General features: G+C 45.1%; 1 protein-coding gene across 1 annotated transcript; it reads left to right on the forward strand.

Annotated features, from left to right (window-relative positions):
* The first annotated feature begins 664 nt into the window (after nucleotides 1–664).
* LOC107114479 (alcohol dehydrogenase 1-like) lies at nucleotides 665–18,388 on the forward strand. Its single transcript, XM_015415980.1, has 9 exons — nucleotides 665–725; nucleotides 8,189–8,290; nucleotides 9,759–9,900; nucleotides 10,778–10,865; nucleotides 10,968–11,187; nucleotides 13,754–14,014; nucleotides 14,775–14,910; nucleotides 17,845–17,983; nucleotides 18,249–18,388. The coding sequence occupies exons 1-9, from the start codon at nucleotides 708–710 to the stop codon at nucleotides 18,271–18,273; spliced, it is 1,131 nt and encodes a 376-aa protein (XP_015271466.1). The 5' UTR covers nucleotides 665–707; the 3' UTR covers nucleotides 18,274–18,388.
* Nucleotides 18,389–25,767: the final 7,379 nt, after the last annotated feature.

Raw genomic sequence — 25,767 nt, forward strand, 5'->3', positions numbered from 1 at the left:
TGTCAGGGGGTGTGGCATATGCTAATGAGTTATGCTAATGAGTTCCCCTAGCTCTTTTTCTATGAAACGACCCCTGCCTACAACACTATCCCCTTTCCTCCCTGACTCTTGTATGTGTTTGCTGTGTGCACCCTTGTTTTTATCCTGTTTTTTATTTTATCTAATAAAAACCTTTCCAGTTGAAAAACAGCCTGGTTATTTTGAGAGTTCTCATAGGGATAATCCCCATAGACATAGCTGTTTAGATGCCCCCCTCTCACACAGTCTCCTTTCCTCAACTAATTGGAGAATGCCTCATTGGGTAACACTACCCTTTGTGTAAAGGCACTGCGTGATTATGCACTATTAAATTATCTGAGCAGGAAAGCCTGGATCAGAGTACTTTCTCCCTAACAGGTAGAAGTTGATAATGAGGAAGACTGCTGACATTTGGATTTGGATGCCCATTTGTTCAGAAGAACATTAACTTAATCCAGATAACTGGGAAAGTGACCTTTGGCAATAACAGGCTATATCAGATTTGCAAATTGGCCCTCCCCTTCCATAGCTGGCCTATCATAGTTTATACATTGTGTTGTTCTACAGGGTGGGTTTGGGGGGAATGAGTGGCTTATGTATCACTGTGCCTGTGTGTTCTTGCTAGAGCCAAAGTGGAGGAGAAGAGGGAAAGACTTTTGCAGGAGAGTTTGGGGCAGGAATCCTGACACATGGCAACTGCAGGGAAGGTAAGACACACAGTTTTTGCAACTGATTTATTTATTTATTTATTTATTTGATTTATAACTCACCCTCCCCTTTACAACAGGGCTCAGGGTGGGGTACAACAATATACAAGTTTAAATATGAAATCCGGTTAAAACAACTGAAATGCCTAAACAATTCAGCAAGAACTTACAGATGACATAGAAGTATACAGCTTAATATCCTTTCCCAGTAGGGGGAGGAGGCAGGAGGAGCCAGGCTAGATGGAACCCATCGGTGTCCTCCACCATCTGTTTGGTGAAACATCTCTGTTTTGCAGGCCCTGAGGAATTGCATTAAGTCCCGCAGGGCCCGGATGTCATTTGGCTAGGCTTGCCAAGTCCCCCCGCGGGGCGGGGGAAACCCTGCCCCGAGGCCCGTTCCCCGCCGGTGGTGGGGGGAACCCCACTTCCAAAGTATGCGACCTGCACGTCACCCAGAAGTGACGTGACCACGCCGGGCACGCTGGGGGCGGGGCCACAGTAATCCGAGGGAAAACTCTATGGTTTTCCCTCGGATGGTCATGGCCCCGCCCCCAGCATGCCCGGCGTGGTCGCGTCACTTCCGGGTGACGTGGTTGCGGCGCTGGAGTCCCCCACTCCAGCGCCACTTCGGACTTGGCAACCCTACATTTGGCAGGAAGTTTCACCGAATAGACGCCAGGGCCAAAAATGCTATGGCTCTGGCTGAGGACAGCTGGATCACCAGTAAGTTCTTCTCTCCTGAGTGAAGTGCAAGAAGAAGGAGAAGGAGGAGGATGGATTTATACCCCACCCTTCACTTGGAGTCTCAGAGCGGTTTACAAACTCCTTTCCCTTCCCCTCCCCACAACAGACACCCTATGAGGTGGGTGGGGCTGAGAGAGCTCTGACAGAAACTGCTCTTTTTCAAGAACAGCTCTAACAGAACTATGGCTTGCCCAAGGTCATCCAGCAGCTGCAAGTGGAGGAGTGTGGAATCAAACTCGGTTCTCCCAGATTAGAGTTTGCACACTTAACCACTACACCAAACTTGCTCTTTGGAGAATATACCAGGAGAGGTGGTCCCATAGAAACGCTGGTCCCAGACCGTGTAGGGCTTTCTAGACCAAGCACATGTTAGAAGTGTTTATGTGTCCATGTCTTAGATTGCTCTAAGATTAAAGAATAAACTCTTTAAAATGATATTACCTAAAGAAACATTCTGTAGATTTTATTTATGCAGGTTCATTTCACACTGCAATATGAAGCTGAGCCCCAGTTTATGGTTTTAAAATGTGAGCCTGCTTTAAAACAAGGGGAGTGAAGTTCTCATACATTGATATTTTTTGAAGTTGATGATGTAGCATAGTGGCTAAGTATGCAAGCTTTAAAATAAGAAATCCCTGGTTCAGATCTTGCCTCACCCACAAGCTAACCAGGTTACACTCACATGGTTCTTCTCTCAGCCTCTACCTGCAAAATGTAGTATTACATGATGTATCCTACATGACAGGGTGGCTATAAGGAGGACTTCTGAGGTTACTGCATGTGTATCGAACATTCCAGAGCATGATATAAATGCTAAATATTGTTATGCTGTATCAGTCAGGGGTCTGTTTCAGGTGTCCTTTGAAGTATCTCAAGTAGGACATGTGAGATCTTTTGGTAGCAGTTTAACAAGTGCCATCCTAAATCACATGTGTAAGTTGCACCCTTGTAAGCACTTGACTTAGAAAGGGATAACTCTGTTTATGATGGCACTGTACATCTGCAACTAGATCAATTTCTATCCTTTAATTTAAAAAAGCTCCCTCATATTATGCAGAATATATTTAAAATGTTTGTAAAATTTCTGATTCTAAATCAAATTATTTCATTTAATGCACCAAGTTCTGGTCATGCAAGTGCATGGAAGTAAACCAATTCAACACCCTTCACCCAAATCAGGGGAAGGATTTTAATCTCTGAGCAACTTCACCATGAAGTGTTGCAGTAGACTATGAAAGGAAATTTGCAGGGATGAAGCATGCTGGCTTGTTCCACATCTGGAGCTTATGCATCTGGCCCTTGCAAATTCCTTTTCATGTACTGCACCAGAAGCAAGAGGAAGCACCACTCCCTTGCCTTTCCTCTTTCCCCGTTTTGTTTTTACACACAAAGCTGATCCCTGTTGTATATAAGCCAAGGGATTTCAAAGACAGAAGAGAGTGCATCAAACAGCAAAAGATTAAGTTGTCCTGGGACTAAATGTCAGCCTCTTCTTCTGCCCAATGTGCCAGTTCTCTATGAGCAGGTAGTTCTTGGATGCAAAGGGCCTGCAGTCTGAACTGGTCCAGCCTAGGCCCTAGACAATGCTTTACAGCCTCATAGGGTTACTGGGCCATCCCGAGCAATTGGCAGAAGATTCAAGGGCAGGAGTATGTGGGGAGGGGGGCATGATGTTGTATGCACTGCTATATCACTTTAGGGGGAACCCAGACATAGGGCTGCCAATCTCCAGGGGAAACCTAGAGATCTCCTGCTACTACAGTTGATCTCCAGACAACCAAGATCAGTTCCCCTGGAGAAAATGGCTGATTTGGGGGGGTGGATTAGAGGACATTATATCCTACTGAGGTCCCTCCCCTCCCCTCTCCAAGCTCTACCCCCCAAATCTCCTGGTATTTCCCAAGGGGAAAGGAGTTCAGTGCTGTCCCTTCAGTCCCAGCCTTGGTACATGAGAGAATTGTCCAAGAAGAAGCGGTGAATGGGGTGGTGAGACTCTTGCGCCCTATTTTAAGGCCCATCATTCCCAATGGGGCTTGAAGGAGGGTGAGAGAGGTGTACTTGGCCCTGCCCCTAAAAACGGGAGAAATCATAGGAGCTCTGGGGCAATTTCTAGATTCTAGATGACTGGGAGCTGACCATGTTTCTCCTGTGCTCCTTCCGGTGGGACTTCAAGAAACATGGAGGAGTTACCAGTCATGTTCTGCTCCCTCCTCCAGGAGGGAGGGAGCCTGTTGCACGTATGTGAACATGACTGAGCGTGAGTATTATGGGATGCCATTTTGCCCAGCAGGGAATGTCCAGACTTGCAATCTGCCCTGTTAATTGTATGACCAGGTTGGTATAACAAGTTTGGTTTGCATAAGTTAAGGTTGAATTCTTCATCAAATGAGGCCCTGGTGAATGATTCTGCAAAATAAACTGTCAGAGAAAAACAGCTCCTGTTAATCATGAGTTGCACTTGAACCTCTCTTGGTTGATAAGAAAATGCTTTCGGAGCAGAAAACTCTTATTGGCAAGGGTTGACGGAAAAAACTACTGTTTCTGTGGCAAAGTTTTTATGCTCTGCAGTGAACATATCAGCTGAGATAATGTCGAGTGCATAATTTACTCAGATTCTAACCTTTTAACTGTAAGTATTTTAAGACAAGTGATGTATAGAGAGGCTTTATGTAGTTAATTTTATATTAGTGTTTTTATCTGTTTCACTCTGCTTTTGAATGGCTTGTGGACAGTAATAAAGACTGACTGAGTTGCACAAACCTTTCTATGTAATATGAGCAGATGGGCATATTCTTTTTACTCTTTGTTGCATCTCTAATGTGAACTCCTTCTAAGTGAGAGAAGAAAAGAGATTGGATTTATACCCCACCCTTCACTACCTGAAGGAGTCTCAGAGCGGCTTACTATCTCCTTTCCCTTCCCCTCCCCACAACAGACACCCTGTGAGGTAGTTGGGGCTGAGAGAGCTCCCCCGAGAACTGCCCTTGAGAGAACAGTGCTGAGAGAACTTGTGACTGACCCAAGGTCACACCAGCAGCTGCATGTGGCAGACTGGGGGATCAAACCTGGTTCTCCCAGATTAGAGTCCGCATTCCTAACCACTACACCAAACTGGCTTCAAATGCCTACCCAAGTAGGGCCTTCCCACAGGTTCTGTGTCTACTTAAAAAGGTAAAGGTTCCCTTGCTCGAAAGCCAATCGAATCCGACTCTAGGGTTGCAGTGCTCATTTCCGTTTCAAAGCCGAAGAGCCAGCGCTGTCCGAAGACGTTTCCGTGGTCATGTGGCCAGCATGACTAAACACCAAGGCGCACGGAACGCTGTTACCTTCCCACCGAAGTGGTACCTATTTATCTACTTGCAGTTTCTTGCTTTTGAACTGCTAGATTGGCAGGAGCTGGAACTAGAGATGGGAGCTCACTCCATCATGCAGCACCCGGGTCTCGAACTGCTGAACTACTGACCTTCCACAGCCTGCAGTTCAGCATCTTAACCACTTGAGCCACCGCAGCTCCTTGTGTCTACTTACCCACTCTTTTTTCTTTATAGTAGGCAAGCAACATGAACAAGTCCACTTATGCAGACATTTCCGAGTGTGGGAATGGGTGTGTGTTAAAGGTTCAACTAAAAGTTCAACGTGTGTATGGGCAGGTCTGTCTGTCTGTCTGTCTCTCTCTTCCTGTAGGCAGATCTTCCCATCTCCAACCTATGGTCTTTAAGCAAAGAACCCTTCAGCTCATGGGACATGCCTATGCCTATGGCCTGCTCAAAGGTTAGCTGCAAGAAAGCGGCATGACAGAGACTTAACTACAGGCTCTTACAGTGGCTGGCTTCTGTTCCACTTCCATTCCTTCCTATACATTTGAGCATCTTTCTGATATAGGGTTGCCAGGTCACTCCAGCCCTGGCCACCAGTGGGGAGGGGTGTGTGAGTGGGTAGGGTTGCCAAATCCAGGCTGGGAAAATCCTGGGAAATTGGGGGTGGAATCTGAGGAGGACAGAGACCTCAGTGGGGTATAACGCCATGGGGGTCCACCCTCCAAAGCATCCATCGCTAAGGTTGGTTTGTGGTAGCCAAGTAAGGGCAGAATTTTAATATATGAATACATTTATACTCTTCGTATGCTGCAGAGAAGAGTTCAAATTCTGTCAGCTTAGTTAATTCAGGACAGACAAAAATGTAGCATTTCTCCCTTTCACACCGTGTTATGGAATACTCTCCCTAAACAGATATGCATGGGCACCAACGGGCATTCGTTCAGTTGCCAGAGTAAAACTTTAATAGTCATCAAGGCTTCTAAGGTTTAACTTTATTTATTTAATTAATTGTAATTAAAACATTTCTGCACCCCCTTTCCCCTCATCTTAGGGTATCCAAGGTGGCAAACATTAAAACAGACTTTAAAATACACACACAAACACATATATATAAAATGCTTGAAATAATGAAAACATATAAACATATAGACACACACAGTGAAGACGGCTTTTGTTTGACTGATGGTAGTTGTATTGATTAATGAATGTTGGTTTTATTGCTGTTTTCATTTTACTTGGACTCTGTAGTTTTAAAATGTTTGTGAGCCTGTGTGCAGGGGTTTTTTTTAAATATGAAAATGTAGGATAGAATTTTTTAAATAAATAAGCTCTCTCGTCGGTCCTTCTCCACACATGCCTCCGCTGAATCAATTTTTGGCACTCCTAGCTCTGTTAGACCCACCCGTTCCCTATCACTCCAATCACATGTCTTTTCCCACTTCCTCTGGTAGTTTCCAGCCACCCTGGAATTCAGATGTTTCGTTCTGATTAGCTTACACAAGCAAAGCCATAGATGCCGGGTTGGGAGGGGGGGAGTTTGATGCCATAATCAGATGAATGCAAGAAGGGACAGGGTTTGTGGCAAAGGGAACGTCTCTTTGTTAAGGCAGTGTCAGCATGTCTTTAAAATGTTTTCCCCCCCTTAAGTAAGAAGATCACATGGCTTTGGCCTGCGGGATCCCCGTGGGGAGGGGAAATCTCATCCTCTATTTCCTATTCCTCCCCTTGGGCTTTTAGAGGTTAGAAAAAATGATAGCTATGGGGGAGCATGACAGAGGTATATGAAACTGTCTGAAATGGAGAAAGCAGATAGAGGAAATTTTTCCCACAAAACCCTTTAAGGTGGGGGCCTCAATGACAACGATGGACAATGGATTCAGGAAGAACAAAAGGTAGTACTTTTTTACACCATAAGTAATTTATCAGACTCATAGCCGTAGGATGTCATGATGGCACTAGGAAAAAAGGGTCGATCTAATACATGGAGGACAGGTGCATGTTCAGAGATAATATACTTCTGAATGCCAGTTGCTGGGGGGGGGGGGTAATGACAGGGAGTTTTTGGCCTCTGTGCCCCTGCTAAAGGCCCTCCACTTCAGGAAGCACAACGCTGGACTAGATTGGTCTGGTCCAGCTGTGCATTCCTATATTTTAGGATCCGTACTAAGTTGCCATGTGCCAGTGGAGCCCCAAATACATGCTTATTGTTTTGTTTACATATATACAGAAGGTCAAAGAAGACGGGGACGGCAAAGGATGAGATGGTTAGACAGTGTCATCGATGCAACGAACATGAAGTTGAACAAACTTCAGAGGATGGCGGAAGACCGGAAGGCCTGGAGGGAGCTGGTCCATGGGGTCGCAAAGAGTCGGACTCGACTGTGCGACTGAACAACAACAACAAAATACCTTATCTTATCATCTGCCTTTCTCTCTGAGACTCAAGTCAAATTACGGAATTATAAAAGCTATACCATAAAGACCACCATGATCCCTACGCTAAACAAGCCAACAAAACTGAAGTCCTCCATTAGAGAAAAATGAAATAGAAATGGAATAGTATATCCAGTAAACTATGAGGAAGGAGAGGGGAGCTGGAGACAAAAGGAAACTTCTTCCCTAACTGGGCACAGAACAAATGCATTAAAGGACATTAAATTGATAGTGCCATCCCAACAGAATTACACCTTTCTAAATCCTGCTTAGATCGGCACTACTACTTGTTCAGTTCAACTCAAAACCGTTATTGGCATCGAAACTGCTACTTGTTCTCACTGTGTCTACTTTCTGCCAACACATCCCTGTGTTCCCAAGCTTCGTCCTGGTGACAACCCAATCATCCAATCAGTCTGATTTTAAATTAACAGCTCCAGTTATTTCTATTTTATTTTGCAGCTACAGCTGAAACCCAACCCAGGCACTTCAATGAAGCAGCTTGCCAAAGCTGGATATAAACATCTGCATTTTTGAGGCCTTATACTGTATCGTGATGCCAAAAACTATAGCGAACAATACACAGAACTATATAGGATTGTACTGGATCAAGCAAAGAGACTGATTTAACATATATTTAAGAGGGCCTCTTTCCAAAAGTACTAAAACCTTCATTTAAATGCATTGTTTCCTCCCCAAAGCTTGTTAAATGCAAATTAGGTGTTTTTACTGTTTGTCCCAAAGCTGATCTTTGGGAGAGCCAGATTGAGTTATAGTAGATTTTTGCAGATGTGGTGATGGAGGGCCCCTTTCCAGAAGTACTAAAATCCTCATTTTTGGTCTTCTTGTCACTTGGTGTTCACTTTCCGACATCTTGGTTGATTGGAGACCTGCCCCTCTTTTAAACGGTTAAGAAGGGCGTCGTGGACTTTCTTCCGTTGTCGGTTCTGATGATGTCCATTTTCACAGGTGATTAAATGCAGAGCTGCAGTCATCTGGGAAGCAGGGCAAATACCTTCTGTTGAAGAGGTGGAGGTGGCACCACCAAGGACCCATGAAATTCGAGTGAAGGTCAGTAATTCTTACTCAAAGGGGATGGGAACCTTTTCCTGAGTCTGAATAGGGTCGCCAGCCTCCAGGTGGGGCCTGGAGATCTCCTGGAATTACAACTGACCTCCAGGTGATGGAGATCAGTTCTCCTGGAGAAAATGGCGGCTTTGGAGCGTGGAATCTACGGCATTACGCCCCACTGAGGTCCCCACCTTCACCAGGCTCCACCACCCAAATCTCCAATAATTTTCCAACCCGGGATTATTTTAGTGAATGAACCTTCTCTGACAACTTGGTAGGAGTATTTTTTTGAAATAGGAAATTCTTCAATCCGTATTTACTCTGGGGTTGCGATCTTATCAGAACATTAGTGGTTCCCCCCCCCCCTTTCATTGGTATACAAGCTGCACTATTGCTTAGGTTTTCCATCTTGTAAATTTGGGAGGGGGGTTATCAAGTGAGTTCAGTCTAGTGATATGAGTTTTTGCTAATCCTGGACTGCACCTCTCCCTCGCCCCCACCCCCTTGGGTCTAAAGTGTAAAAGAGGGGAGGATTAGTGCCAGAGGAGGGGTGGAAAGTTGGGAAACCAAGATGAGGGGCAGACTCAGCAAGGACAGGTGATGATTTTAAACCCAAAGGGGGGGGGTCCCCCAGAGGCAAGGAAGTCAAGGATCCATGGGTCTAAAGTGCAGAAAGGGGAGGTCTAGCACTGGAGGGGGGCAGAAAGTCGGGAAACCAAGATGAGGGGCAGACTCAGCAAGGACATTATTATGATGATATTAAGCTGGGGGAGGGGTCCCCAGAGGGGAGTACGTTGAGGATCCATGGATCTGAAGTGCAAAGGGGGGGTGTCTAGCACTGATGACGTTCCCACCCCAATTGGTTGCAGCTGCAGAACAAATATACAGAAATACACCAGAGAAATAAGAATGGTGCATGCAGCAGGCACACAAATCCGAAGTCAAGCTTAAAGGCTTCACTGCTCGGATTCTCTGGAGGAAGCAGAGGAAGCTGTCGGTGCATAATGGGCCAATAAGAGACACCCTATTCAGAAAGAAGATAACACACACAGTCTGGTTCTAATGCAAAGGGAAATATAGTGCCTCCAGGCATGCTACCTGTATTTTACTTTGACACCTCTCAGTGAGCTTCTATATGCCTGAGATGGAACCTGCTGCAGTGATCCTGGTCGCCACCCCCACCTACAAATGCATATTCATATCCCCCAGGCTGGCAGTGGAAAGAGCTTCAGCTTGCATGATTTTTCTCCCCTTCATGGGGGGGGGGGGAAATCATGTGACTGGGTGTTCCACCATGTGATTGGCTGTTTTTACAGTGGTCCTGGATTCACATGGAAAGCTATCTGCATGCTGGAGGGTCACACCATTCCTCTATTGCAATTTTTTTCAAAACTGGCTGCTTGTAAATGTAAGTACCAGGATGAGGCAGTACAAATACAGAAGTCCTGTTGCACTTATTTCCACATAGATAGTGGCCACCGGGATCTGTCGAACAGATGACCATGTAGCGGTGGGTCTGTTTCCTGGCATCAGCTACCCAGTGATTGTGGGCCATGAAGCTGCTGGTATTGTCGAAAGCGTTGGACCAGAAGTCACGTGTGTCAAGCCAGGTAAGAATGAAATTCTGAGAGCAGCCCTTGGCAAACCTACCCTTCCATCACCACCACCACCGCCATGGCCGCCACCCAGGAAAAGAGCAAGCTAGCCATAGTGGAGTGATGGTGGTTTTACTCCCCTTCCTCCACAACCAGCTTGGTTTTCTCCACACACCTTGCAGTAGGGTTGCCAGCTAAAAGTTAGGAAATTCCTGTAGATTTGAACACAGAGCCTGGGGAGGCAGGGGGTTGGGCAGGGGAGGGATGTCAGTGGAGTACAATACCATACAATCCACCCTCCAAAGCAACCATTTTCTCCAGGGAAACTTTCATGAGACCTATAAGGCTCAGCTGGAAGTTGGGAACCCTACCTTGGCAATCTCTCTCATCTGAGCTGCTGTACCTCATGCGAGGAGACAGAGAGAAGGCAGGCAGAGAAGACAAGAGCCTTTCCCCTCACTTGGGATGCACGGGGGTTTGATAGTGGTGGGGAAAGACAACTCTACGTGTGCAGAGCTACTCTGGTAAATTTAAATGGCTACAGTTTAATTGCTGTTTTAATGATTCTTATATGACTGCTTTCTGCTATTTAGCAATGAAATTGTGCTGGACGATTTATCTTTCATCTCCTTCTGCTCTTACCTCTGCTGATTTTAGTATGACTTAAGTCCACATAACTTAGTGTAACTTTTTAGCCTAGATTAAAATTGAAAATCTGAAAAGATTTGTGCTCTGTCTGAATGAATGAATATAAACCTGAAATTGCAAGCATGCCAATCTAAATCTATTGAAGCTTGCAGAATGGAATTAACTCAGCAGGGATTGTTTGGTTCAAAATAATGTTTTTGTGTGCTTCATTCAGGCAAATTAACTATTTTTCTCCCCTTGCCAGGTGACAGAGTCATTCCTTTATGTGTTCCCCAGTGTGGAGAATGTGCCTCCTGTCTAAATACTAAAACAAATTTCTGCTTCAAAAGCCAGTAAGTCTGTTTGAAACCTCTATTATTCATCTGGACTTGCTAGTAAGATGCAGCAGTTAGTTCAGGTTATGATACAGATGCTGTCTGGGTCTCTTCAAACAGTTTCAGTCAACCTCAAAATCTGATGCCGGACAAAACGAGTCGATTTACCTGCAGAGGGAAGCAAGTTTACCACTTCCTGTGGACAAGCACCTTCTCTGAATACACAGTTATGCCGGAGGCTTCCATTGCAAAGATTGACGATGCTGCTCCTCTGGAGAAAGTCTGCCTGTTTGGCTGCGGGTTTTCTACTGGCTATGGCGCTGCCATCAATTCGGCCAAGGTGAGGATCCGTGAATGTGTGTGCTTCCCAGACAGGTGAAGTAAAGGCTTCTTTCCTCCCTGCTGGAGAAATTGTACAATCAGGAATCACCCTTCAGCCTTGTCCTGATATTTCTGGATGCAAGCAGAGCTAAGACCACTTTCTTGCTGCCACTAGATCTAGGTTCCTAGTAGTTCCTCTCAGTGGTGTAACAAGGGCGGGGTGGGGGACTTGAGGAAAGCCTTTGAAGGGGCCCTTGAAGCCAGTGTCATGCTGTGTCCAGCTGAATGTCTTTCCTTTTCTTTTTAAAATGCACTTCTGGCTGCAGCCACTAGAGGCGCAGGGAAATCTGAGCATTGCAAAAAGCACTCTAGGATCAGCTAGACTTCCCTTTCTCCAAGACTGAAGCAAACTTGCTTAACAGACTGTACAACCAAGCCAGCATGCTAATAGCTACTACAGTAATTGCCAGCCTGCAGGTTATTTTCTCCAATAGTCTAGCCTTTCTCTCTTTCTTTCCTTGCACCAAGCTCAGCCAGATCTTGCAAAGCAGTAGTTGGGGTGTTGCAGCAAGATAAAATAACCTTTCCCTCTCTTAATTTCGCTCCCTCTTTTCCACATGTTTCTCATTCATTTCTGTCTCCCTTCACCTAATTTTTCCATGTCCTTCCCTTTTTTTCACTGCTTGGTCTCAAGACCTTCTCATCCCTATCCTGTTCAGTGACAGAATGTATTTAAGAGTAGTATAGTAGCAAACCTTTGGTAATATTATGAACAGAAGGCACTGGGTTTGCTGGGCACAGTTTTACACTAGTTCTGCTGGGCTTCCAACCCCCCCCCCTCCACGGACTGTGATTCTTGCTTGACATCAGCTGGCTATTACCACAATGGCACTGGGTTCTGCTGGGCACTCTGTGGTTGCATTGGTACTGCTGGGTACTCTGTACATTGCACTGGTTCTACTGGGCTTCCATAAATGCCCCCCCTTTCAGTTTCTACTGCAGAGATTCCCTGGATTGACTTTAGTCCTTTGGAAACAATGGAGGATGGGGGCACCTTCTTTGGGGGGGGAGTAATGTGTTTCTTAACATCTAGTCTGGTGAAGCTTGCACTCACTATTTTGTGATGCTTTGGCTAGTGTTAGTTACAACTTAGTACAAAAGTGGACTCCTATCTCTCAAAAATGCCTTGTAGATGTTTGGGATGATCAGCTCTTGGGCTTCAGAATAGTGTCTGCTAAGAACATGAGAGGTGTGGTGGGGTTTATTTATTTATTTCTGCTGTCCAGTCACAGGTGACTTATGGTGACCCTGTTGGATTTTCAAGGCAAGAGACGTTGGGAGGTGGTTTGCCACTGCCTGCCTCCACGTCCGCCCTGATGAGCTTCTGAGATCTGACAAGATCAGGCTATCCTGGGGCTATCCTGGGGCTATCCAGGTCCGGGCTAGGATGAGAGTAATGTGACTGGCCCAAGGTCACCCAAGCAAGCTTCCATGGCATGACTGGGGATTCAAACCTGGATTTCCCAGATCCTAGTCCAATACTTTAACCACTATACCACGCTGGCTCTCATGACAGAATAGCGTATTGGAATTTGATTTTTTTTAAACTAGCATTATTATACATACAAAGTTAAATAAAAGAAAATTTTCACTGTCTGCATTTCTTTTCTGGCTATTGAAACAAAGTTTGGGTCCAGTGGCACCTTCAAGAGCAAACTTGGTTCTGCTGCTTCAGACCCACCCGCATTTATTTTCTAGCCATTATTATTATTCGTTGTATTTCATGATTACTGCTGAAAGTAATTTTGGCAAATAGAGGAGGGGTCCTGAAGCTAAGCAGGGTCTGCATCTTGCCCCAGCATCCCTCCTTGGTCCCTGATTCTTGTGAAGCTGAACTCTGTGTGCCTCTGAAGTGGGTGGCCACAGGGGACGGGACCTTTTCTGTGGTGACACCTAGGAATGCCAGCCACCAGGTGGGACAGGGGAATCCCCCAGAACTGCGGCTCATCTCCAGACTACAGAGATCAGTTGCCCTGGAGAAAATGGATGCTTTGGAGGGTGGGCTGTATGGCAATGTACTCCACTGAGGTCACCGCCCTCCTCAGACTCCACCCACAAATCTCTAGGCATTTCCCAACCTGGATCTTGCAACCCTTCCCCGCAACCCCCACTCTGGCAACCTTGCTGACACGTCGCTCAGGGAATTCATTCTACATAGTTTGCCTGGTACCACTTTAGACTTTTAGGCATGCAAGGGACCCTTTTTTTATTATCCCGTGTGATGATTAGTGTTTGTTCCAGATCTCAATTAATTTCTAATGTATGTTTGCTGGCTTTGATCTCTGTGCTTTTTAAAATCTTGGCTGCCTTTCAAAAAAAAATCTGCTGCTCAGGGAGGGGGGGGGATTTATATAATCCTTGATAACTTCATCTGTTCCTCCCGCATTTGCATTATGCTGAAGTTTCTTGTAAACCAGGACAAGAATTTTGGCCAGGAGACAGTCTAAAAATGTTCCAAATAATAGGTCGATACAAGAGATCCTGCAAATCCCAAACCCAGGGCTCTTGTTGATATTGTTTGTCAGGTTGAGCCTGGTTCTACCTGTGCCATCTTTGGTTTGGGCGGCGTTGGTCTGTCCGTTATCATGGGCTGCAAAACAGCTGGAGCCTCCAGGATTATTGGCATCGACATCAACAAAGACAAATTTGCCAAAGCGAAAGAGTTAGGAGCCACCGACTGCATCTCTCCTAATGACTTCACCAAACCCATTGAGAAGGTGCTCGTGGAGATGACCGGTCTCGGCGTGGACTATTCCTTTGAGGCGATCGGGCGTATTGAAACAGAGGTGAGTGATTCCTCTGTACTATAACCTCTCATACTCCTTTTATAGCTTAGAGCCACCATCTGATATTATCTGGAACCTTCAGAAAAGGGAGACATGATGAATCCCTTTTATATCTTCTTTCTACGCTCCAGGGTAGTGTCTGAAATTTTGGCATTTTCCTCCGCCATCTCCTGGAGATGTATAAGATTGTCACTTGAGGCTGTTGCCTGATAAAATGTTGTTTCCATATTGTGGGTCCCCCCGTTTAGCACCATATGCCCCCCCTTTTTGTGTGCGCTTCCATATGATGTCATGGTCTTTCTGAGCATGACCCTTGAAGCTTTCTCCTTTAAGCCGAAGTGAACAAAGATGTCCTGTGCTCTGACTCAAAACGGGAAGTGTGAGGTGGCTGCAGGTGGAGTGTTTGTGTGGGTTCCTCATCCACAGCCCATCCAGGGAGTGGGCAGGGCTAAGCACCCCCTTCAAAGTGGCAGAGCTGAGCTCAGCATCCCACACACACACCCCGCTTAGCCCTTTAAGAGGCTTTGTTCCCGTTCCCCCCAGTTCATAGTTCAGCTGCAGAGTCCCTTTAATGACGGCTCTGCTGTGAAGAGGCAAAGGGGAGCTGCATGATCACTGGCACATCAGCACTTCCTCACTGGCATGATGGAGAGGCAGGGACAGCAGCCAGGGGTGCAGGGATGGGGATTTAATCCGTCTTGGACTATGCCAAAATCTGTGTGGCAGGCTTTCTCAGTTTATGTTGTCGTTTCTCCAACAGGTAGCCGCCCTTGCCTCTTCCCGCTTGGGTTCTGGAACCTGCGTGCTGGTAGGGGAGCCTCCTTCGGGATCACAGCTCACTTTTGATCCTAGATTGATCATCACAGGGAGGAAACTGATAGGGTCCCTCCTTGGAGGTGGGTCATCACATATGATCGTTACTATGTGTGTGTGTTACATCCGCTGAAATAGGAGTTCAGGCCCGAATTACAGTTTGTGAACCGGTTCGTGCCCATCCCTACAACAAAGTTTGGGGCACCATTAAAGGGCCCTAAATGATGTAGGTAGTGAATATATTTTCCCCACCATGGTAGGAAATGATTAGATTTTCTACCACAGGCACCAACACTTCTTGGGCCATTTTTTTCTGACTAAGCAGACATAGAAGCTCAAATGGAAACAGAAGAACTAGGTGTTCTTATGTCTGGCTTACTGGATTTCAAAAGTTGCTTTGCAGTAGTTTACACCAGTGTTCCCTCTAAGCTGAATTCGTGTGAGCTAGCTCACAGTTTTTTAGCCTCCGGCTCACACATTTTTGTCTTAGCTCAGGAAGGATGGCTCCAGAGCAAACTAATTTATGCAGTAGCCAAATCACCTGCTCACAACATTAATACTGGTAGCTCAGAAAGTAGCATTTTTGCTCACAGGACTCCACAGCTTAGAGAAAGCATTGGTTTACACATACTGTGGGTCAGCAGAGACCAACTGTGATCAGTTTCAGCCAGTTTACTAGTATATTCATCAGTACTCAGGAGTAAGCTAGGCCCCAGAGTCACCTGCACAGCAGTGTGCATAAACATATATATTGGCCTCCTAATGGCACACACAAGGGCATTTCTGGTACCCAGTGACTTCACAGTGTGTTGGTTATAATACAGCCTGCTATCTGAATCATGTGTTGAAGGTCCAAGAGTACTAATGGACCATCTAGCATCTAGAGAGAAATACAAACCAATTGCATCTTTCCTGGAAAAGCATGGCCTGGCCATAGGGATCACATCTTGATTAGATTATTACTGCAATGTACTCTACATGGGGCTGCCTTTGAAGACTGTTCAGAACCCTCAGTTGCTTCAGGGTATCGCTGCAAGACTGCTGACTGGTGAAAACTCCCTGAGAACACAACTGGCTAGCTGTCAGGGCTTGAGGGTCCCACGGGCAAGTCCGATGGGGCAGATCCCTCCAGGGCTCGACTTTCAGCCAGCAGGCTTGGCTGCGGCCTCAGATAACATAGTGGGAGGGGGGTTTGTTTGCACCCTCTCCCCTCTTCCCTGCCTGCAGCCCAGTCACTCTCACAGCACCTCTGGGCCTCTCCTGTCATCCTTCTCCCTGGCCCGCCTTGTGCTTTCTGCTTAAATCTCCCCCCCCAAAAGCAGGACTCCACCAGACTCACCAATCCTCCCCACCTAGCGTTGCCCTTGGATGATGGTCATCCTCCATGCCCAGGGGGCACCACCTTTCTGGCAGAGCTAGTGTGGGATGGGGCTGCTGGCCTGTTACCCAGCCTCATTTCTCTGCAAGCATGCTGGGAGATACTGGTGTACTTGCCTAATTCTTTCCCCCAACCACCACCATCCAGCTTCCCTGAGCTCTGTGGCAGACTCAGGAAGCCCTGGCTTGCCCAGCCTGGGGACGTCTCAGGTGTGGAGCACCCTGTCGCTGTCAAGAAACCACCCCCCAGCAAGCTCTCTCTCCTGGGCCTTCTTCGGTGGCCCTCTGCTGCTCTCCTGTGCCCTCTGTGGCAGCCTGGTCACCCCCCACGCCAGAGATAATTGCAGGGAAGAGGACACTGACCCCGGACACCAGCATTGACTGAATATCACTGGCTTCTAAATCATTTCAAAGCAGAGTTCGAAGAGCAGCTTCTTGCTGTAAGGGCCAGAGCTGATGGCTGAGCTCATAATCAGAGGCTCTCTTCCGTGTGCGCCCACCTTATCTCTGGAATAACTTCCTTGCATCTGTTCACCTGGCGCCTATTCTTTTGCGTTTTAGGTGAAGAGGTTTTTATTTTACCAAGCTTTTGATTTGTGTTATTTTGGCCTGCTGTTCTCACTGGTACTGATGGCCTAATAACATCAATTTGCAACTTGATATTGTTCATTTTTTAAAATATTGCCGCTTTTAAAAAATATTTATTCAATGGCTTGGATCAAGGGATGCACAAGCAGAAACATAAATGGACTTAGCATAGCTCCATTTGCACAATATCTTGTTCAACATCTAGTGCTTTCCTCCCTGTACATTATAATTAGGAATGCCAATCTCCAGGTAGGACCTGGGGATCCCCTGGAATTACACTTCATCTCTGGACTACAGAGATCGCTGCCCCTGGAGACAATGGACTCCATGGCATTATACCCTGCTGAGGTCTGTGTTCTCCCCAGCTTTCATCCCCAAATCTCCAGGAGTGTCCCAATCTGGATCTGGCAACCTTACCCCCCATCCCCTGCTGACGGCCATGGGGACCCTAATTATAATGCCAAGAAATTGGTTGCACAAAATCGTGGGCAAGAGGAAATACATGTGGGGATACCAGGAGTCGTTTCGTAGAAAAAGAGCTAGGGGAACTCATTAGCATAACTCATTAGCATATACCACACCCCCTGACATCAGGGGCCCGGCGGTGGACCTGCAAGGCCGGCGGGAGGGCGAGAAAGACCCGCCAAGGCCCTCAGGCAGGCAGGTGTGGGGAGAGGCGGGGAGGAAGCAACTTACCCTCCCTCTCCTCCTGCCTCCTCCTAGGTGAATGAGGGCCGGAAGCGGGGCGGCCGGAAGCAGGGGGCGGGGCTTCGTCGTGTGCCCCGCCCTCCCGCACCTCACCCGGGGGAACTGCGATCCCCCGCAATCCCCCCAAAATCGACCTCTGGGGGATACAATAAGTCTTAGAACAAGTGGCTTTTTTCTCACATTTCCACTTGTTCAAGAACTCTAGTTGAAGTGGAAATTTTGTGCTGGATCCAACCCATTGTTTTTGGTGTATGTTGGTCATACCCAACAGTGTCTTCCCTCAGGAAAAAAAACTCCCCAAAACAGTGGGACATATGGACTGAGCTCTTCTTTTTTTTACACAGGTTGGAAGTTAAAAGATGCACTCCCCAAACTGGTTTCTGATTACATGAACAAGAGATGTAATCCAGATGCATTAATTAGTCACACATTGCCCTTTGAGAAAATTGCTGAAGGCTTTGAGCTGCTGCGTGCAGGGAAAAGGTAATGAACTCATATTTCACTGTGAATTTTCCAAGCCAAAAGAATCTCCTTTTTCTCTGGAACAGCCCAAGAGGAAAATATCTATCTTCTGAATACATGTATTGAGGGAAGCAGGACAGGACTTTGGCTAAAGTTATACTCCTAGTAACCTACAACCTTGTAAGAGGTGTGAACTTGTAAACAGTCATGAATGTGTCTCGATGTACACTGGGTTTTGTTAAGGATCCTTTTGGAAATACGTTCATGTTTCTCCTTTCTCTTTCAGCATTCGCTGCATCTTGTCGTTTTAAAATCCCAAAAGCAACCAGTATCTGGGGCATCAATTCAAGACAGTGTCTCATTCTGTGGATCCTTCACGTACCTGACTAAATTCAGCGGTCATCGATGCTTACAAAAGTTCTTCTAACACCCATATATTAACCTTGAACTGTTAACATTTACAGGCAGATAGGGGGCACGGCACGATTCAAGTCCAGTAGCGTCTTAGAGGCCAACAAGATTCTGGGGGTATCAGCTTTTGAGAGTTAAACCTCTCTTTGTTGGAAAGAGGGAATTCCTATCTCAACTGTAACAGTGAGGACTGTGGAAAATGCCTGGTGGGCCTTTGTCACCATCAGTCAGACTAGGAACTAGCAACCACCTTAGTGTTGCCTGCTGAAGACTACCACAGGACAATAAAGGGGTGATGAACCCCTTTCTCCATTAGTCAGTCCCCCTACAGCCACACACATCAGCCCTTGTTCCCCAGGACAGGTTCTGCGACCAGAAATAAGCACCCCAAAGAGAAAAAGAGGAAAAACAACCCATAACTACCATCCCACTCTTTCAGCTGCAACCCACACTTGAAGAGATAGTTCTGCTACTACCACATCTATTTTGCCCCAGAAGCCATTAACTTAAATCTCCAGTGCTCCCTTTCCCCAGCGTGTGGCATCTGATACCCACCTGGTGGAGTGCTATAAAATACCTTCTTCTGTCACTTCTTCTGTTCCTTCCTCCTCCTCAGCCTTCCTGCACAGTCTTCTGTTAAAGGATTCTCTCCGGATGATCGTTGACAGTTTAACTGTGTGGATGGATTCTGCTTACATTGTGACTCCCTACTTCTGACAGGAGCATCTCATTGCTGGCAATTAAACACGGCTGCTATGTTTGAAGGCAGTTCCGCTATACCCATATATAACTATACTTAACTGGCCAAAGTAGGATTTGTTGTCCCAAAGTGAAGAATATGGTATGCACACAAAATACAAAACACAGTCTTACTTTTGACGTTGTCCAGTGACTCAGCAGGGTGCAAGCAAATATTGCTCAGCACTTTTTAGCTGCAGAGAGTTGCAGAGAGCAAGTAGATTGTTTGTTTGTGGACCAAAGAAAGTGAGGCCACTGTGCATTTGCCACTGAACTAATCCACAGTTGTCTGCAGAACAACAGAACAGCGGCTGGACTTTTCAAGAGTGGATCTGCTGCAGATAAAGGAAGCCCCAGCAGCCAACGGTATCCTTGGTGGTGGGAAATGCTGTCAAGTTTCAGCTAACTTATGGTGACCCCATAGAGTTTTCAAGGCAAGAGACATTCAGAGGCCTCCACATAGCTGCCCTGGACTTCCCAGGTGGCCTCTCCCATCCAAGCACTAACCAGGGCTGACCCTGCTTAGCAGGTGAGAACGAAGGAGATCAGGCTATCTGGGGCTATCAGGATCAGAGCACAGTATCCCTACTTGCATAAAAACAGCCATTTTGGATAAGAGCAATTGCTTGCTACTTGTCACCTTTTTTGAGATTTAGTAGCAGGAACACCAATTGCTTGTACTGACATGTGCAAATACATGCAGAATCAGTCCACTTTGAGTCTATTAAATTCAGGTTTAGACAGGAGTAACTCTGCATAGGATTGTAGCATCAGACTCCTTTCTGTTACTGATGCAAGAATGTTTCTTTCTGAAGACCTGCATGTCTCCACCTTTATGACCGCGTCTTTAGCCATGGAAATACACGGCTAGCTGTTTAACTTGTTTTAACACCGAAACCTGTTCTTTTCTAGCTTTAGGCTAGTAGGGGCTTTAGGCCATGGCATCGGACTAAAGATATCCTTATACTTTATAGCTTCTCATATGCTTGGTACAGCCAGATAATCTTTACAACAGTAGGTAGGTGCTTTACAAATGCTTTAAAAGAAAGTTATTGGAAGCAAAGGGCAGATGCTCACAGCCGTGATATTTTCCATTGTTGTGGTAGGATTTTAAACTTTTTAAAGTTTGACATATTGTTTACACTCATTAAAGCAAGCCAGTGGCATTACAGCATCTGGGACTGTATTTTAAACTCTGTTAACTTAAGTTCGGAGGTGCCTGTCACTGACAGCTAAACTAGAAATGAAACCAGGATATCCACAAAGGAATCCTTCTCCCCCCCCCCCCAGTTGGAGGTGGCCAATGTGAAGGCCCTTATACAGATCACGTGTGATCACGTGTGAAGTTTTTGTTTCAGACCATCCCAATAGTGAAAGACCAAAAAACCTTAAATGCTTGACAGAAAGAGATTTCAAAATTTGTATGGGCTGGGGAAAAACCAAGGATTAAGATGAAAATTTTGTGTGATGCAAAAGAAAGAGGAGGATTTCAATTACCAAACTTCAGACTGTATCACGATGCTGTATGTTTAACATGGCTGGAACAATGGGTGAACTTAGATAACAGGAAATTGTTGGCACTAGAAGGGCATGACTGTAAGTTTGGATGGAATGCATACCTATGGTATGGGAAAACAAAAATGGACAATTTGTTTAAACACCATTATGTCAGAAGAACGTTGTTTGATACTTGGTCAAGGTATAAAAGGTTTTTCTCGGAGGAGAGATCACTTTGGATAGTTCCAGCAGAGGTACTAAAGCCGTATTCGAGCCATAAAGGAGAAGATTGGATACAATGCAGAGATATTTTGAAACTGACAGGGAAGACTTTTGACATAAAAGCGAAAGAGGAAATAGACTTTGATTATGGATGTTTACATTATAGACAAATTTATGACATATAAAAAAGACAAAAAAGAGTATGGATTTAGGGGGAAATATAATGAAATTGAGGGTTTGTGGTCAGAGAAAGGTAAAAAGATGATATCTAAAATATATAAGGTACTGTTAAAATGGTATACAGAGGATGAAGTAGTAAAGGAACAGATTATAAAATGGGCAATTAATATGAACAAAGAAATTTATATGTCATCATGGGAATTTCTGTGGGAAAATGCAATGAGGATTTCAACTTGTAATAATTTAAAAGAAGAAAACTGCTATAAAATGATGTATAGATGGTACATGACACCAAAAAAATAGCAAATATTAGTAGTAATATGTCAAGTAAATGTTGGAAATGTAAAAAAATAGAAGGTTCTTTTTATCATATGTGGTGGACATGTGAGAAAGCAAAAAACCTTTGGACGGAGGTCCATAGGGAAATGGAAAAAATTGTGAAGTGTAAATTTAAAAAGGAGCCAGAGGTGGTGTTGTTGGGTCTTAAAATGGAAGAAGTTAATATTGCAAAACGAACTCTAATGTGGTATATGATTACAACAGCTAGAATGACATATGCTCAAGCTTGGAAACAAGAAAAAGTACCAGAGATTTGGGAATGGATAAAAAAAAGTTAACTTTTATGGTTGAAATGGACAAAATGACAAGAAAACTTAATAATCAAGAGGCAGAAGAATTTTTCACAGATTGGAAAGACTTTAAAGTCTATTTGGAGAAATACTGGGAGGTGAAGAACAACCTATTTAGCTTTGACAACTATTGATAGAAAGGTATTTAGAATGTGTATAAGTATATAAGGATTATAGTGTTACCTAATAAGTTTAAGAAATAGATGAAAGGTGAAGGGAAATGGAAACAAAAAATTTGGGAGGGAGGTTGGAGCACTGTGGGAAGCCAGAAGAGAGAGGGGGATAGGGGTAGAAAAGGATATAAAATGACTGAAAGAATGTTATACTGTTTGATTTGATGTTATATCCTAATAAAAACTGTTTAAAAAAAGAGAAAGAGCTGTGGTGGAGTAGGAGATGTCATTTCCATAGGTCAGCTGCTCCCTTTTCTCTGGAGCTGCTATTGGTCCTGTGGGGAAAACATCTTGGCCCAACTAGGCTTGCCATACCTTTGCCCCCAGTGGCCCTTCCCTGCCACTGCCCAGCTGCCCAGTGAAGGAGAGGGGGAATGGCACCAAATTCAGGGGAATGCAGTCAGTGTCCTGACACACTAACACACTGGCCCTGTGTACTCAGTGGTGTCAGCATGTCTCTGGGGATGTTCTGGCATTTGCCCAAATACCAGCGCATCAGTGGAGATGTGCTGATGTCACTTCTGGATGTGTGTTGTTGGCAACATCATTACATCACTGGCAAGGCCCCTCCACTGGAAAGTCCTGCTGGTAACGCTGCACACAACCTGTGGGGCCAGGGACCTCTAGGGAGCTGCAGAGTTATCGCAAGAAGTCCGTGAATCCCTATATGCACTCAACACTGTCGTTTGGATTGTTTGGGTATTATGCATTTTCTTAGTCAACGGATATTAAAAGTATGCACCCTCTAAGCTGTGGAGTCTTGTGAGCAAAAAATCAGCTTTGTGAGTTACTGACATTAAAGTTGTGAGCAAGCGATTTGGCTGCTGCCTAAATTAGTCTGCTCCGGAGCCATCCTTCCTGAGCTAAGACAAAAATGTGTGAGCCGGAGGCTAAAAAACTGTGAGCTAGCTCACACTAACACTAGAGGGAACACTATGTGGGAAGTCCACAACATTTTTTGATGTTAAAAAGGGGTCCTCATATTCCAAATGGGTGAAACCACCTCTAGACACATTAGGGTACTGTATGTGAGGGGTGGGGGTTCCTTAGTGGTCATTAGCAGCTTCCTCAAAATAATCCCAGGTGGAATGTTGGGTTGCTACAGCAACTGCCACCACCAGGAGAATGAGAGGAGAGGTCAGCAGAATTGGCACCAATAGTGAAATGAAGCCAAGCAACTTTGAGGGAGGCAAGCAAAACAGAGGCTGATGACTGGAATGGGATCTCCCCCCCACACACTTTGTCCTCCTGTCTAGTTTGACCTTCACTGATGGTGCCCTGGGTGACTCTTAGCAGTTACCAATGAGTGCAGGCTCATCTGTTTTCATACTGGCATCATGCTCAGCCACTACCCCTGAAATATGTAATTTAGACACTGGAAAAAGAGAGTTACAAATAAAACTTACATAAATCTATATAAACTATTCCTAACTCAGGGATAGTCTCAACCATATTGTTTATCTTTCATCTGTATTCTATCAGAAGTGATGTGTTTGCAAGAGGCAGGAAACTTTGATGAGCATCAGAACTTCTGAATAAGCCAAGATCAAAACAAATAAAGAATAGCCAAGTTTATTTAGGAAATCCAAAACACAAATTCAGACCTATGAAAGAAAAATCAAGTAGGGTTTAAAAAAATGCCTGAATGCATGTTCTGGTTTTCATAACTAAGTTTTATTTGTGGATCATAGCTAAGAAGAGAATTGGGTGAGACTGAGAAATTAGCTGGCTGGGTCCAACCCATTGTCTGCATATCTTTTATGTTCAAACAGCTTGTTATTAGAAGATTATCTTTATCATTTAATCCCATGAACCTTGATTTAAACTGCATTAAACCCCTGAAAACTGCACTTGTCAATTCTGTCTGGATAACTGTCTCCATAGAGGTATATGATTTAGATTCCGATCAATTAAAAAAAAAAGAAGGTAAGCACCACCTTACCTACTTTGCCTCTCAGTTTCTGCAGCCAATATGGCAGCAATCCTCTACAGCAAGCTATTTCCATATACACTTATTTATTTACTGTATTTATAGTCAGGGGTCATTTCGTAGAAAAAGAGCTAGGGGAACTCATTAGCATAACTCATTAGCATATGCCACACCCCCTGACATCAGGGGCCCGGCGGTGGACCTGCAAGGCCAGCGGGAGTGCGAGGAAGCCCCGCCAAGGCCCTCCCTGGCCCCAGGCAGGCAGGCGTGGGGAGAGGCGGGGAGGAAGCAACTTACCCTCCCTCTTCTCCTGCCTCCTCCTGGCTGAATGAGGGCTGGAAGTGGGGCGGCTGGAAGCAGGGGGCAGGGCTTCATCATGTGCCCTGCCCCCTGCACCTCACTGGGGCTAACTGCATTCCCCCGTGATCCCCCCCGAAATGACCTCTGTTTATAGTCCACTTTTTCACTAAGACTCAAAGCAGATTTCACAGCATAAATCAATAACGGTCCATGTGAAGAGGCCTCTAATAAGCACAGTGTAGATCAATACAATCATTATCAGGAGTCATTTGATGACCAATGTCCTGGAACTGGGATTACTGAAAACTGAATGAGTATAGCATATTAGGCATGATACAGAGTGTGGCTATAATGAAGAAAAATGGTATTACATCAGTAGAGAACAATGAAATTACAACAGGGTAATACATGCAGCAAACTGATAATGCACCCGTATACACAGTGGTATAACCCACAGTCCCACGTTCCTGAACTATTCAGCTATAATGTAGCCCTATTAGCTTTATAATCGTTTACAGAAAGAAAGGAGTGTGGAAACCCTCTAGGTTATGACTGATTATACAGAATGAAGGGTGGCTGGCAGTACGTCAGCCAAAAAGAAGCCTTGGCTCTGGACAAAGAACTAAATTATAAGAACTAAGCAGAAAGATACCCCAGCAATTACACATGCATAATGAGCGGGAGGAGATGACTTTGCTTGATTCTTAATGCTTCATTTTAATGTATCCTTCTTGTCCTTACTGGAACAATAGTTGTTTCCTCTCCCAATTACAGAAGCTGTTTTTGCCCTCATTCACCTCCGTGAGAAACATTTAATTCTTTTATGTTCTCCCGTCATTTTTCTATAGCAGTCTGTTAAACCAGGAAGCTAGCACTGTCCGATCCCGGACTCTGTGTACTTTCAGACATTGAAAAGCAAGGTGTAACAGTGGAGGGCCAGAAAGAGAAGAAATGGTCTCAATCTTAAATCAATTAGCATTCTCATTGTATTCTGAACTACAATTACCATCTGGGCAAGATGTCAAAAAAGTAAGTTTGATCAAGATAAAACGAATTGTCAGCTGAAGATCTGTAGTCTTCAGTCATGTTTGTTGTTCAAGGACAACAATCCTCTTGTCTGGTTGTGGAGGATTCACATATGAGTAAGCTCTGCTCCATACTTGGCCCATTTTGCTTACCACCCAGTGTTTACTCCTCATTCTCGAAGGCATAGTTTGTGTGGGCCTGGGGAACTGGGTGGCCCAACAAGAAGAGGAAAGAACTCTTGTGTTATGGTCGGGCATATTGCTATGCACATGGCAAAACAGTAGCCCCCATGTACTATGCATGACACATGGAAAGCAGAATTGACCCGTAAGCTACTAGACTGCAACAGTGTTCAGGCCAAGTAGCCTCCATGCTTCAAAGAAAGATACCACAAAGGCTAAGTTGTATATCTTAAATCTGTTGCACTCCTATGCTTTGCTTTAAGTAATATTTCATTATGGGTAAATACTTATGGGAAACCATTTTCAAAGTAAAATTAGATGGAAAATCTCTGGCTTTGGTTTTTAAAAGTCTGATGCTACTCTCACTCAGGGAATCTTTACTAACTCACAGTCAAGTGTACAAGAAACTTCAAGGCACTGCCTTTTGGAGCACAGTCTTTGCGTGAGCCAACAATGAACTCACAGCATATAAATATTTACTTTGTCTTCCTGGCAGAGTTTTGTTCCCATCCAGGGA

Source organism: Gekko japonicus, unplaced genomic scaffold (assembly GCF_001447785.1).
Source record: "Gekko japonicus isolate JY-2015 unplaced genomic scaffold, Gekko_japonicus_V1.1 scaffold68, whole genome shotgun sequence".
Classification (NCBI taxonomy): Eukaryota; Metazoa; Chordata; class Lepidosauria; order Squamata; family Gekkonidae; genus Gekko; species Gekko japonicus.